The sequence below is a fragment of the Lepidochelys olivacea genome (genome assembly GCF_965140295.1).
Source record: "Lepidochelys olivacea isolate rLepOli2 genome assembly, chromosome: 15".
Classification (NCBI taxonomy): domain Eukaryota; kingdom Metazoa; phylum Chordata; order Testudines; family Cheloniidae; genus Lepidochelys; species Lepidochelys olivacea.
In genome coordinates this window covers 16,884,678-16,900,360 of record NC_140425.1, presented here as the reverse complement: position 1 = coordinate 16,900,360, position 15,683 = coordinate 16,884,678, and the positions used below count along the sequence as shown (strand labels likewise).

The 15,683-nt window shown below is 42.7% G+C and overlaps 1 protein-coding gene across 2 annotated transcripts in view; it reads left to right on the top strand.

The window, feature by feature from the left end:
- HIC2 (HIC ZBTB transcriptional repressor 2) overlaps positions 1–6,111 on the top strand; it is a 95,235-nt gene extending 89,124 nt beyond the window's left edge. For both annotated transcript variants that reach the window (XM_084649099.1, XM_084649100.1), the window contains one exon: positions 3,274–6,111. In XM_084649099.1, coding sequence (XP_084505225.1) covers positions 3,310–5,010 — 1,701 coding nt within the window. In that variant the 5' untranslated portion in view covers positions 3,274–3,309 and the 3' untranslated portion in view covers positions 5,011–6,111. The remainder of the gene's footprint in view (positions 1–3,273) is intronic.
- Positions 6,112–15,683: the final 9,572 nt, after the last annotated feature.

Here is a 15,683-nt window from a genome sequence, read left to right as displayed (position 1 = left end):
CAGACAAAGTGGATGTGTGCTGCAACTCTCCAGTTTGGCTAATTACAGCATGCATAGTTTTTTAAAGTGCTTGTCAGTATCAAATAGTGGAGACCCTAGTCTCCTAGGGCTTTCATGCAGCTAGTGTGTGCTTCCCTACCAGACAGAAATGCCATATGGGGAGGGGAGAAGAAATGAATAATTACTATTTTGCTCAGGCTTGTATTTTATTCTTTGTCCTCCACCCTTTCTAGCATCCACCCATCTCTGGGAACAGTGTTAAACTTCTGCACAGTAGAGGCCAGATTCACCAGTACGCTCTGGCTGCCTTGTGTTACTGAGACAATACAGAACAGCCAGGGTGTACAGGTGAATGTAGCTCTCGGTATTTAAATTCAAATACCAAGTATGTGTGCGCGAGCACTGGATTGGATGAATGTGGATAATGAACATGATTTGAAAATTTTACCAAACACCTACTTGCTGTCAGATCCACCTACTAGCCAGATGTAAAAAGTGAGTCTTCTTGTAGAAGAGTAAACTGACTGCCTTGCAAACTGTTAGCAGCCGTGGAAGCACTGGTGGAGCAGCCTGTTAGCCGACTTGGGAAGAAAGCTTTGCATTGGCTTATATTTGGAAGGTTTTCTATACAGCCATAAGAGCTAGAAACTCTGCTGTCCAGTGAAAGCCTGCATGGCACAGAAATTGATGGCACAGGCCACCCTTGACAGGGAACTCTTAACCATTTACCACTGGCTAATGGTAGCATGGATTTTTTTTTTCCCTTCAAGCCTCGAGATTGACAACATAATTCAATATTTCTTTAGCCTGAGTACATGAGACTTGACCCAGAGGGATACGGTGGGTCTGAATGGGGTAATGGGAAGCACAAGTAATAAAAACATTAACTGGTAACTAACTTACTGAGCTTAAAAAGAGGAAGTTAACCCCTTCACTGCTACCAGAATACTATATTCCAGGCCTGTTTCCTTGGAGAAAGCCATTTGAATGATAGACAGCAGGATGGGGAGTGGGAGAGAAGCTTGTAATGCTGAAAGAGACCTAGTGGAAGCAAATTTTCACTACAATTCTGGATTTCATATGAGCATGGAGGGAACTAGAAAGATGTAGACAAATGGGAGGGAGAATATTTTGGAGTATTCTAAAGGAGTTGTCAGCACATTGGAACCTTCAGCCTTTGCCCACCCCGTTTCCCTTCTTTTCCTTTTAGAAATCCAAGGGCTGGTCTACCCTCCATTCCTGGACTGCTTTAACTAGACTGATTTGAAACTGGTCTTGTTAAGTTGGCACATCTAGTGTGGTGACAGTTATATCAGTGCAAAGGTACTTAAAGTTATAGCAATAGGATCTACTGGTATAAGGTGCCTTTATACCAATATAACTGTTTGTGTGTCAATTGTAGCGGTTGTACTGATTTAACAATATCAGTATAAAATCACAGCATTAACTGAAATAGTTAAATTGGTACAAAAACTGTGTGGAACAGGCCCAAGTCACAGAGATGGTTAAAAGCATGAACACGCTCTGGCAGATGCTGTATATCCAAGAGAATCCAGCCAGAACTTTTATGGCCTCCAAACGCTCTGCTTAATTCTCTGTTCTCACTTCTCATGTTGCTTACTGCTGATTTTTGGAGACCAGTCCTTATATTCAATTACTTCAGTATGAACTCTCCCTGGGTAAGAGCTTCATAATGAAGATGATAGTGGTTTTATTCCAGCTCTGGGTCAAAAGTTAATTGGAATTAATTCTTGAGGTTCACTAGAGGGAGAAGAATAGAGGATAATCTACAAACTAATTAACCAAGGTCTAGAGAACGTGTTGACGTGTGTTGTATGTTTGGTGTTTAATAGAGACCAATGAATTTAAGCAACCATTTATAATGAGAAAAATCACAAACTTTTTTTTTTTTAAGAGGAAACTTACATTTCTATCTGGAGGAAGTTCATTAACCCCAGACCGGTTACCCAAAACTCGTTTGGCTGAGAGGGAACAGGTACTTTTTAAAATAGATGTCAGGGAAATGCCTCCACAGAATTTGAATGCTGAGATCAGTGAAGTACAGGGCTGGATTCTGTGTGTATGAAATCCAGCTAATGAAGTATAAAAGGAACTGGAAATCCAAATACAATGCGCATAATAGAGGGTTAGTGTCAAGTATTCCATGTAATACCCAGGAAATCCTCAAATGTAATTGATCTTGATTTTCCCCCTTGCCATGCATTTCAAAAGATAAAATAGTGCTTGGAAATCCAGTGGATTTTTATGATGTTTAAAAGTCAGTCGTGCTGCCAACATTAAAAGTCCAGATATATTAGCGCACTCTGTGTGTGTGTGTGTGTGTGTGTGTGTGTGTGTGTGTGTGTAATAAAAAATATGCAATATATGGATAGAAAAGGTGTTTGTGGTCTTTAATCTCACCATCATTCAGGGGACAGAATGAGAGAGGAAACATGAGATAGGTGATTTATCTGTTTAAACAAAACCCTTGTGTACTATTATTTCATTTTTCTTTTTTAATCCAAGAAAATAATGTAAAGTTATTGACAAGCTTTTTTTTTTTTTTTTAGGAGTGGTAACATGAACATTTAGCACTTTAAAGAACTTTAACAATGCTAATTAATTTGGAGCCCTGGTTTTGTCGTCCTTGTCTTCCTGGGGACCAGGATGTGGATTTGAACAGGGGGAAATTTTTAAACTCACATTTTATACTCTTACAAGTTCCCCCTTCTCTTCCCCCTCCCCTCCCCCCCCTCCCCGATTTCCCACCTCGATGTAATTAACTTGCATTGCATATGGAATAAATTGCTGCCTGTATTATTTTTAACCCCAAAGACAGAAACCATATATTTAAAGCAATGAAAGCTGCTGCTTATGATAAATATTTTACATGTTTCAAATATATGAATAATGGTGGAACAGCTTGCTTTTTTTCCCCATCCCCCTTAAAGGGGTTCACGCCGAAGGAAAAAAACAAACTGAAAACTAACCATTGCTTCCCTGCTGATCTTTGGATAGGTAGTTTCAGCCTATCATGAGTGTTTAAGATATAGATATAGATATATATTTTAAAAACCCTGAGGCTTTAGCATGAGAAATGTTTCTCCCTGTATTCTTAGCAGGAGCACAGCTTGCAGTGCTGGAATGCACCCAGAACTCCTTAGTCAGTGTCAAACCTAATATTAAACAGCAGTCTGTTAAACCAGTCTATTAAACACAGGTTTGTCCAAGTGGAAATGGTGGGCTCACAGATCTTATTCTCTTGTCTTGTAGGTGGTAAAGTGAAGGTGAAAGGAAGAGAAGGTGGAGATGGAACTGCCAAATCATGCCAAACAACTGCTACTGCAGCTGAACCAGCAACGAGCCAAAGGTTTCCTCTGTGATGTGATTATTGTGGTAGAAAATGCCCTGTTTCGTGCCCACAAGAACATCCTGGCAGCCAGCAGCATGTATTTCAAATCCCTCGTCCTGCATGACAACCTGATTAACTTAGACACGGACATGGTGAACCCCACCGTGTTCCGACAGATCTTGGACTTTATTTATACTGGGAAGCTCTTAACGACTGACCAGCCCGGTGAACAGAACTTTAATGCTCTCCTCACCGCAGCAAGCTACCTCCAACTGCACGACCTGGCAGCTCTCTGCAGGAAGAAGCTGAAGCGGAATGGGAGGTCTTTCACTGGCAGGGCCGGCGGCCCCAGTGTCGGGAGACCCCCCAGGAGTCAGAGGCTTTCTACCACTTCAGTCATCCAAACTCGTTATTCAGGGTCAACTGAGGGCATGAAGGGCTCACACTCAAAGGAGCTGCCAAAGGGAAAGGTCTCTGACGATGAGATCTTCATCAGCAGCTCTAACCAAGAGAACTCTCACTCCTTAAGCAGGGGAGCCAGCAAGAACGGCGGCAGTGCAAATGGAAGCAGTGGCGACCAGGAGCTCGGCCTCGACCTGTCCAAAAAAAGCCCGTCGCTCCCCGCGGCAGCCTCCCAGGACGACACACAGCACAGTGAAAGCCAGCACGGCTCTCCCCAATCTGCCTCAGCCCCCGCAGCCAACAGTGCCTCATCATTCGACGAGTCTGCAGCCGGAGCCCCCCAGAGTGCAGCAGACAGCAGCGAGCCCATGGAGATGGACATGAACGAGGAGAGCCACTCCCTGGCGGAGAGCGGCCAGCGCAAGAGCCTCCGGCACTCGGCACGCAAGAAGGAGTGGATCAAGAAAGACAATGCTTTTGACCGGAAAGAGGGGGGCAAAGGTGGTGAGGAAGGCGAGGGGCTACCCAATGGCATCCTGGTGGGTCCCTTGTCCAAGTCGGCCGAGCGGAACCTGAGCAACGCCTATGGCCCGGAGCAGGCATTCCAGTGTAAAGAGGAGATAGAAAACGGCAAGGAGATGAGCGATGACAGTGGACAGAGCGAGTGTGAGAGTGGGGGGCACACCAGCGCCAACTACGTCTACCGGCAGGAGGGGTTTGAGCCTGTGGCCTACGGTGACAACCTGTATGTCTGCATCCCCTGTGGCAAGGGCTTCCCCAGCTCCGAGCAGCTCAACGCCCACGTAGAGACGCACACTGAGGAAGACCTCTACATCAAGGAGGAAGGCACATATGGCGACAAGGAGGAAGCTGAGGATTTGTCCAACCCTAACCAGCCCTATGCTGCAGAATCCCGGCCCTTTAAGTGTTCAGTATGCGAGAAGAGCTACAAGGATCCAGCCACTCTGCGGCAGCATGAGAAGACTCACTGGCTGACACGGCCCTTCCCTTGCAACATCTGCGGCAAGATGTTCACACAGCGGGGCACCATGACACGGCACATGCGCAGCCATTTAGGGCTCAAGCCCTTTGCTTGCGAGGAATGCGGGATGCGCTTTACCCGGCAGTACCGACTGACAGAGCATATGCGTGTCCACTCAGGAGAAAAACCCTACGAATGTCAACTGTGTGGTGGGAAATTCACCCAGCAGCGCAATCTGATCAGCCACCTGCGAATGCATACCTCTCCCACATAAGCCAAAGACTCCAGAATGAGCTTCAAGCCCATCCGCAGTGATTTACCTTTCTGTAGACTTGCTGCTTAAGAGGGCAACTCCCCTCCTCTGTTCAGTCATAGGCGGCCTAAACAAACGTAGCTTTAAGATTTTTTTTTTTTTAATAAAAGACAAAGAAACGTAGGTCCACAGCCAAGCTGATGCCCTTCTCAAATCATTCCCCACCCCCCCTTTCTAAATCTCAGTGGCGTGGCAAGAAATGCCGTTTATTTTTGTGGGTGTTGACTTGGTCTCTCTTTTGATCCCTCCACCCAGGTAGCAGGAGTGAGGTCTCCTGCCTGTTGGATGGTAAGTGGGAATGGGGAGAGACATTCCATCTGATCAGCTGGGGCTGTACCAACTCTTTATTCCCCCGCCCCCCTCTTCCTTGGCACTCCTGTAGTGCTTTATAGACATTGATCAAGTGTTATTTTCTGCACTAACAAAAAGTGCAAGTGGAACGTGTTATCCACTGGCTACTCTGTGGGCTTTGCCTTTCCTTTTGCATTAATGTTACATTACTAATGTCCTTACAACCAGATTCAATAAGGGCATTTCTTGCGACTCCTTTAAAAAACAAAAAAATTAAAAAAAAAAAAAAGAACCCCATTTTCTAACAATGTGTTACAAAACCACAAAGCATTGCTTTTGCTGTACCCAGTGCAGAAGCTGTGGACTGACTGTGACAGGGTTGGCAGCCCATTTAAATTCTGTGGGAAGCTGTGATGGTGATGGGAGTCGTCATCCTTCCCCATGAGGTGGAGATGGCTAAAGCAGTCTACCTAGGTGTGTGCCACGTAGTGTTTCAGTTCAGGAAATGGCAACACTTTTTTTTTTTTCCCCCCTTTTGGGTTTAGTCTTTAACCTTGGCATACCTAACCACATGCCTCACCCCTCCTCGCCACCTCTGCAGCCTTACCCATGACTGAACAGGGGTGTGGGTGCCCTGGAAATTTCTTTCAGTGAGCAGGGGGTAGTCTTTACTTTTCTAGTAGTTTCGTATGAATATTCTTTGCTTAGAGGTACTTGTTTTATTAAAGGAAAAACCATTGTAATGTTTATGTGAATGTTTGAACTGGAAGGTCTGAGGTTAATTCTTGGGGTGGGTGGGGTAGGGAAGGGGTTTGATGTAGGCTGGACTTGCTACAAGTTCCTTAGGTACTTTTTTTTTTAATTTTTTTTTATTTTATTTTTGTGTGTGTGTATGTTTTTAGCTTTCCTCCCTCACTAAAGAGCGAGTCTGTGTGAACAGACCCGTTACCTTTGCTACCTCTTGAATTCATGAGAACAATAAGATGGTTAGTGAAAGATTAGGCAGGTATTTTTTTTTTTATTGTAAGTAAATGTATAAAGTAGAAGCTAAATTAAAATTAAGGGATTTTTTTACCACCCCGTCCTTCCATCAAAAGTCAGCTAGAAAAATATTAAAGCAAAGCTCGGCCAAAGACAAAAATGTATTAAGCCAGAGACCCCAGTGCATAGATGCTTAGAATGGTTCACTCAGCAAACTCTTGGCTTTTTGTAGTCACTTTTAGATAAAAGGAAGGAAACTTCTTAGAGCTTTTGGGCCCTTTCCAGCTTTGTTTATTGAACCTGGATGCTATGGAAAAAAGGTCCCCTCATCCTCCATTCTTCCAGCACATCTGGGTCAGTGTGTAAACACCTGGCAGGACAGAGGGTGAGGGGAGTCGCAGCCTATAACTTACTAGAATCCAGAGTGCAATAAGATGGGGAGGAGGGGGAAAAAAAAAAAAACCAAAGTGTTTCATATCCTCCCTTTTAGAAAATTGCTCACGCGCGCACACACACATATACACCTCAAAATGAAAAAAGCAACAAAACGTTTTTGCAACATCTGCCTAAGACATCACAGCCAACAGCTGCTATTGGTTTAGGAGAGAAGACAGAGAGTTTAGCCTGCCGATTCTTGGCCCCTCGACTTTGTTGGCGTGACCTTGTGGAAAGCTATGGCTTATTTCAAGCCTCCCATGACTGGTGGAGTGTGGTGGTAAAAATTCACAGCCAGTAGAATCATCCCTTCTGAACTGAGTAAGGTTTACACACTCTCCCCCCCGCCCCCTTCCCTCCCGGCTCAAAACCGTTGTCCTCTGTATCCGTAGGGTTCACTGAACCCTGCATGTCTTGTTTTCAAAACAAAAAACTTTTTTTTTTTTTTAAGTTTTAGACCAAAAAAAGACAAGTGAGCATGTTCAATTAAAACAAAGAAATATAAGCTTCATTTTCACTAGTGTTTTTCTGTTAAGGTAGACTAGTCCATAAGAAGTTTTTTGGGTCATTTGAATGAACTGAGGAAACTGGAATCCAGGCTCCATGCAATAGACAAACCAAACCTTGCTGAGCCTTGGCCTGGTGTCATGTTCCACAGAACACACTTGTCCCCACTCCTTTGCCCTCCCCACACCACCATGGTGGTTCTAGTGCCATTGTCTTGTTGCTCCTAGACTCGGTCAGTGTGAGTCATGGGGCACCCGTGGGGAGAATGGATCTCTTGATCCAAGTGCTGAGATGCGCTGTTTTTTAGTGTCTTTAGCATTTCCATGTTTAAAAGAAAAAAAAAATTCTTCCTCTGAGCCCTTGCCAAACCCTCCTGAGAGAGTCCCTTGAAACATTTGAATAGCGAAGGCCTCTTCTATCCACCTTCTCCTCAGAGAAGTCTTTAGCTGGGCCAAGGAACACCAGTGCAAGATTAGCATCTAGGCTTTTATTTATCCCCCTTTCCGCCTTTTCCCCTCCCTTTAAAATTCCTAAAGCTGAACTGAATCCCATATTGGTTTAGAGTGCAGCCAGTGCAGAGTTCCCATTGCCACTGACTGGCTAAGAAACCACCGAGTCCAGAGTTTCAAAATGATTTTTCAGCTCTTTTGTTCAGGAACACAGCTGTCAATGGGGGCTTTGCTGCGTCCTTTGTGGGGCCTTTTCTTTTTTTTTCCCCCATTCCTGATTGTGGTGCTACAGTGAATATCTCCATTCCATGCTGCAGTTTCCTGAGGTGCCCTCTGCCACACGCTCCCACCCTCTCTAATGCATCAGTGACGGGACTAGCCAGGCTAGGAATTGCTAGAACAAAGCTGGTAATGGCAAGGGGGGGGGGAGTGTGTGTGCGCAGAATCCAGCTTTCGGAAACTAGCTCAAGCTGTGACTGACTGAGCCAAGACGTGAAATAGCCCGGAGCTGCAGAGAGTGCTAAAACCAGAGCTAGGCCCTGTTATTGAGCAGATACCCCACTCCCCCCGTGTTTGATTAGACTAACAGGTGTGTGTGGGTGTTTGTTTGTTTTTTCTCCCTCCTCGGTTTGTTTTTTAAGCCTTGAGAATCATTTTGAAGCTCAGGACCCAATGCTATATATTTTGTAAAGGAGCCTCCTTTATTTTATTTTTCCCCCCTCAGCACTTAAACAATACGACATAAAGTCTGTGTACAGCAAGAGTATTGTACAAAAGGAAATTTGTTTTTCTTTTTCAAGTAGCTGTGTTAGAGGTGTGTTCCATAGACTAACTCTAAACAACATTTTCCAAATTGTGACAGTAATAATGATGAATAACTAGTAATACTCAAAACTTCAGGGACTGTTTGAGGCCTGCTTGGGGGCCTGAACACTCAACCGCATTTGTACGACATAGTATTGTATCAAACATTTTTCTGTATTTTAATGAGAAAGCAAAACACTAGTTTCATATTTAAGATTTTAAGAGTTTTAGGGTTGGGGGGAGGGAGTTACATTTTTTAATTTTGTTTTTTTTTATTTTGGTTTTCTTTTTTTTTTTTTTTAAGATACACAAAGAGCCTCAAGAGGAATAAAACAATTTAAAAACAAAAATAGAGGCCAGGCAGCTTAAATATATGCTTTAGTCACTTAGTTCCAGAATGTTTTCGGAGTAACAGGATAAAATGGCAAAAGTTGTATAAAAAAATAAAAAAGCTCATACCCAAATTCACAAAACTATTTTTTAAACCAAAGCACATTTGAATGAGTATGGAACCTCACTTGGCTCAGAAAAATACTAATATATTTATCTCATTGTTTACATAAACTTTTACAGTTTCAGACCTCAACAGATCTAGGGGCCAGTCAAAATTAATCTTTGCTTTTTCCATTGATTTGTCTTTGAAGACTATAACAACATTTCTTAAACTAGAACCACGCAAAAACAAAAAGTCATCTATGAACCAAACTGCATTCCAACACGACTTACGGTCTGGGAGATGTAATTAGGGAAATGGGTTTATTTTATTTTTGTCCTCATAACCCATAAGAGAGGTCTTAGGAGAAAAAAGACACGACATCTGCAGGGTTGTGTTGGGTGTGGAGTCTTTGAGGGGGTGGGTAGCCTCATCTGATGTGTTTCATTGCTAAGTTACAAAAAGAAAATTCCACAGTCTATCATTGACAACTAAGGTAGAGTAGGCCGTGGGTCTGTGCCAATGGGAAACGGGTGCAGAAAGAAGAGAGTGGCTATTAGTCCTAAGCAGCCTGGTTCTTCCTCTGAAGGTCTGGCTGTGTGACCAGCAGTGTGGGGAGGAATATACAAGACTCCTAGAAAGGAGAGACTGATGTTGCCTGCAAATGACTCCAGCCACCGTACCCCATACATTTCCCTAACGTTAGCCACAAGAGCTGGGCTAATCTCACAGTCTATCCCTTTAGTGGGAGCTGCCAAAAGAAACCCAGAAGCCCAGCCCTGTGCTGTAGGGTAGCTGAGAGAAGCCACAAAGATCACAGGAGACACCAAAGAGCTCTTGCCACGCAGCTTCTGAGAGTCTTTGTCGCTGTGGAAGAGAAGGGAAAGTGCAACTTTCAACTGGCCCTCTGCACTGAATAAAAACTATTGCAGAGACCACAGAACTCCCTGCTGGAATGAAGAGGCCAAGCTGGGTAGCTTTAATGGTCTAGATTGAGGGAAGTAGTATATTGTACATATAGTGCCCTTCCTACATTCAGGATAGTGCAGAAGCATGAGCCAAACTGTTTGGACTGTTTTATCCTTCTGTTAATTAAGATAGCTCTACTAATTCACTCCAAACCTTAATATCTTGTGTAGAAGAGCCCAGTTAAAACCCATGTGGAAACATACGCTTGATTTGCATGTTAGAATAGTCTAAAGATTGCCAATGACGATGGTTTGTTAAAATACCGCTGAAGCCAAAAAAAAAAAAAAAACCCTCTAAAAGCTCCCCACCCATAGTCTTGATGATTTCTTTTTAGTTTATAAAATTTGACACCAAAGCCACTTCAAACACCTGAGGGAGGCTGATGGAAAATGAAACATTAATTTTGCCTGGTCTTAATATCTAACAAAGATGGTGCAAACACTATTTGACAGTGTTGTTTTTTGTATCAATATGTATGTGCAGTAATGAATGTATTTATTTCTCAGATTCTGTATGCACAGTTTTGCAATGAAATTCAGAACAGTTGCAAACACAAAGATGTGTCCGCAGGGTCTTCTCTACAGGATTTCAAAAAAAAGAAAAAGAAAAAGAGAAAAAAAAAAAGAAAAAATATATTAAAAAAAAAAATCTCAGAGACTCAGCATAGCCATAAACCATAACCTGTGAAGACAATACAAAGACTGGACTTTTGTAGCTTTGCATAGAAGAGGAATTTATGTTTTGCTGTATTTAAATGTTTCCAGTTATGTCACTCTTAAGATTCCTGTCTTTATTTTTATTTTTTTCCTCTCTCTTGTGCGTGGAAAGCATTGTTTTTGAGCAGTGCAGGTTCAAAGTCTGGGTTAACAGTATTTTACCGTGTTGCTTCAGTTCTGAAATGCAGGAGTGTGGGGCTTGGCCAGGGAAACATCCAGGGCATGTTGCAAAGCAAAACCTATGGTTTCTGAGTGACTGTTGGAAAAACGTGGAGAGGGGGTAAATGTAGGGGAGGAAGGCTGGTCTGGCACTGCTGATTAGAACTGGTGACTGATGATTGCATTCCCTTGCCTCTCTAGCCTGTTCTTCTACCATCTTCTCGATACTTACTGTGAAAGCAGTAAGGATCTCCAAGGTGAAGAGTTGGTGCCCAAGATAACTGGAAGAAGTCTAATCCCAGCTGCAGCCAAAGAGCATCCTGGCATTGTGATGGGATTTGCAATTTTAAGTTGAAGCACTGCATTCACTGTTGTAGCTATGTGGAGTCCAAGATCTGTATAAAACATAGCTGGCTGTGACACTTCAGATGTAAACTGAAGCTTGCTGAAGCTAGACAGTCATAGCTGGGGTCTAAAACAAAGAAGCCCTTCCAATCAGCAGTGCTGGGCTTAAGACAAAAGGAATATTTTGGAGGGAGGTTGGTAGACCTCAAACCTGTAAGCAGGTCCACAGCAAAGACCATGCATGCAAACCACTTCCCCTTTACAGACTCACTCTCGCAGTCTGTACCTAGCCATATTCTCTAGATGCAAAACTTCAAAATCCTATTAATTTAATTAGTTAACGAGCTCGTTACAGAACACACAGTTCTCCAGACTCTCTAGGAGCAGCATAGGCAGGCCGTGTCGGATTTCCAGGCCCCTTCCTTTCCAAGTGTTCCCTTGTTGTAGGTCAGGGAGAGAAACTGCATTTTTCTCTCACTGGTTTCTGTAATTGCTTCTTTTCTTTTGAAAGGAGATGGTGCCCAGAACTTCACTGAGATCTCCCACTGGGCACTTCCAACTCGCGTAGAGCTCTGAGCTGGACCTCATAGAGAGGAGCGACCCTGATTCCTCTCGGTCCTATGCAGACCTGCTGCGGTCACACTTTTCCTTACTGTAATTTACTGCTCTGAGATGCTGGACCATGAACTTAATGAGAGGGGGAAGTGGCTTTGTTAGATTAATTCCACCCCACTGCTGCCGTTTCATCAGGCACCGACTCCCTCGTCCCTTTTTTCCCCCATTGGGTATTTGCCACACATTTTGTAGGCCAGTATTAACCATGTGGGTATTGGTGGGACTGATGCTTATATTACTGAGCACTCCCTACAGGATGGAGTGGGGAAGGTTTAGAATAGGGCACCACATCCTGCTACAATGTGCTGATGGCATTGGGGAAACTTTTTAGGTTTTGCTTTCATCAAACTGTTGGATGTTTTTAAACATTATTCACAAATAGCCAATCAAAGCACCCAGGATCACTGTTACTATAACTTCCCAAACAGCTTGGATTGGCTTTTCCTGAGGGGAGGGAGGAGGGTCTCGTTCTGGGTGGGTTTTCTTTTCTTATTTTAAATAAAACTGGAAAAGGGAGTTTGCATTATCTCCTTTTTAAGCCTTAACTATGTCAGCCCAAGAGCCCTGGATGTTTCCAGAGGAGGGACCGACACTCCTGTAATGTTCTGTTCATTTCCTTCAAGAGCTTGAATTCAGGTCAGAGCCACATGCTGCTGTGGCTCCAACACAAGTGTCATATAAAAATATACAGAAACTATAATATGATCTCAGCATTCAGAAATTTACAGTCTTAATGTACAGTGATAAGAAACTGTTATTTTATGATCTTTTCATTAAAAGCTTGATTGAAAATTATACCTTCTGTTTGGATTTGACTTTTTCTCCAATATAGCATATATCTGTGCATGCATGCACCAACATAAAATCATTTGTGTTTAAAACAGGAATTTTTGCCCTGCTGCAAGAAGTAAAATGCTCAACTCAACTATGCAACTCACCACTGCACCTACACAGTGCGTACGCACGATGGTCATTAAAGTACAGGAAAGGATTGAATTGCACTGGCTAGGGCTAGATCCAGGCCTGTGCATGTTTATCACATCCCCTCACCCACTACAAAAGCACCTCTATCCTGACCCTTGATGCAGGGGCCCTGAGCAAAGCAGGCGAGAACGGCCTACTAGGAATAAAGGTGAGATGCACAAACCCGTTTTCACTTGTGTCCTAACAAGAATTTTTAAACTGGATCTGCAAAGAGATTTGTGCATGGGCCTACTGCTGCGGTGAGACCCTTGCAGAAATGTTTCCTCTGTAAATCTTGTGGCCCAGATGCATACTGGGGAACAAGGAAGCAGAAGATTGCATGCTGGCTAACACAGGGCACTTTTCCTAAAGGGAATTCTAGGTTCAAATTCTACCATCAGTTACACAAGTGTAAACTGGGATTTACTTCAGATTCACACTGGTGTAACTAGTGATAAAACTTGGCCTATATTTATTTTAGATTTCAGCTGCAAGGAGTTGAAGGACCAAAGCTATTTTTCTGACCAATCTTTTTATACCATTTGATTATGGCCTTAACAAGAAATGATGAGCTCTCTTGGATCTGAAATCTTAATGGGCATCTCCTGTTTTCCATGGGTACCTTTTCAGGTAGATGGTTTTGTTTGTAATTGCTTTTCTTTATTAGCTGGACAGATCTAGTTACCTTCACCACCACACAAGATCCAAGCTCAATATTTTGTGACGGCTTCTTCTGTCACATTGCCTAGCACAACGTAGTTTTACTTATATTCCTGCTGGAGCTCCTTGAGATACAGCAGAGTAACCCTGGCTTGGAATTAGTATATTTCATCTTTTAACACAATGCTGACTATATTTTAAAGTGACTGACTGAAAGAGCTTAAAGTTTAGTCAGTTTTCTGACAGGCTGCAAAGTCAGCAATGCTGGTAAGAAAATCATTTTTATTTGTCCTTGGAGATGTTTTCCCAAGCAAGGTTAAAGAGAAGGACAAAAATGAACAGAAAAACAGATGAAGAGCTACAGAAAAAGCAGCTGTTATTCTACAGTTCAGATGCGGGAATGAGCCCCTACTCTTCTACCAAGTACTTTTTCCCCTCCCCCAGGAGCTTCTACTCATTGGCGCATCCTCCTATCTGAAAGTCCACTCCTCAGTAGCAGGAGTAGTTTCCAGCAGAGCTCATGGTTTCGTGCTCTGTTTTACTTTGCACTGGTCGGTCCCTTTTTAATACCATAAAATCCTATAAATGCAATACAAAACTGCATGTGTAACGTACCACCAAAAGGCAGCTGCCTATAGGCATTTTACACACCAGTTCAGGACATAAACAATACCCTAGGTGTTTGAACTGCATGGGAATGTGCACCCTCCTTCCCTCAACACCACAGCTCTCCATTTTTATTTCTTCATTCCCACCTTCATCCGAGCCTCCCATAATCTACCCTCCCCTTCTTGAAAAAATAAATCACTAGAGTTGGTCAAATCTTATGACTGAACATTTCTCCTTTGGAAAATGGTGCTTCCTCAAAATCAAAACTTTCTGTGGGAACTTTTGGTCAATTTTGACCATTTTGTTTTGGGGGAATTAATGTTAACATCAAAACCGCTGCATTGTCGATCAGAATGGAACACTTTTCATTTTGAAGTCATTGCTTCATCATTTTTTATATTGTTACAAATTCTAATAGAAAATGTAAAAAGTCAAAATTGGAACAAAACATTTCAGTTTTATCAGAATGAAACTGGGTGACCTGAATAAAATTTTTTCAAAAATTTTTGTTTTGGAGAAAATTTCAGGTGTTTTGTGTGTTGGGTTTTTTTTGGGGGGGGGGTTGTTTTTTTTTGGGGAGGGGGGTGTTGGTGTGTTGTTTGTTTTTTTGCTCTCATTCCAATCTTGGACCCAAGATACACTTCTTATTAGAATTTCCTGCAGAATGGAAATTCCAAGTTTTTAAACCAACTTTAATAAAACTTTTTTTTATTTTTAGAATCACCTGTTTCTTGTAAGGCTTTGTCAGTACTAGACAAGCTGCGCTGGTTTAAACTAAAATTATTTTAATTTAAATGGTGCACGCCCCTAAAGTTAACACACTTAAACTGGTGTAACCCTTGCTTAAATCAGTACAGCTTGCAATTTAAGCAAATACTAAATTGTGTAAATGCATATACAATAGGTTTATATTGATTTTAACTAAACTGAATTTTATAATCAACCAACCATTGCAATAGTTTTGGCATTGATGGGACTTAAGAAGTTTGGAAACCTAACCAAAGAAATCAAGTGCTCTCTTGGTAAAAACCTTCGTTCTTCCTTCCACAATCCTCTCCCCTCCTGTTTGTCCTTTGTGCAGTCTGTTCTTTGGGACATGGTTTGTGTCTTGGGTATAAAGCATAGCACATCTGGGATGCTGTACGAGTGATCGTGTAGGGAGATCAGCACTCTTTCACTCTGTGCTTATATCAGTTATTACCATTATCCTTCGCCTTGCACTGTATAAAACTCTCCATAAGTACTTGAACACAGACATTTGTTTCCATCCCATTTCTGTTAATTTCCACATGTCCAGTGTTACTCAGACTCTCATATTTCTCCCCACCCCGAGTTGGCATTCTTTCTCTTTACATACCTGGTGGTGTAGTGGGTTTTCTGTTTGTACGAATAATCTCTTTTTCCCCTGTGCTGCAGCAGCTCTGCTAGCTCTTCTGTATCTCAAGGCTCTAGCCCAGACCCACTACTTTTTCTTGTCCATTAAGCTATTTTCTCTGGATCCGGCTGAGTTCTAGTGCCATTGCTCCATCATCTGTTCTGTAAAAGTGACACAGCTTCCACATCCATCTTTAGTTCACTCTTCCTTTCTCATCCATTTACTGATATCTGCCTGATGCCTTAGTTTGCACCTGGTAATGCTATCACTTCATGCTGTTAACTGCTTTAAGAGGGTGCTTCCCTTATAACACCAGTCTCCTT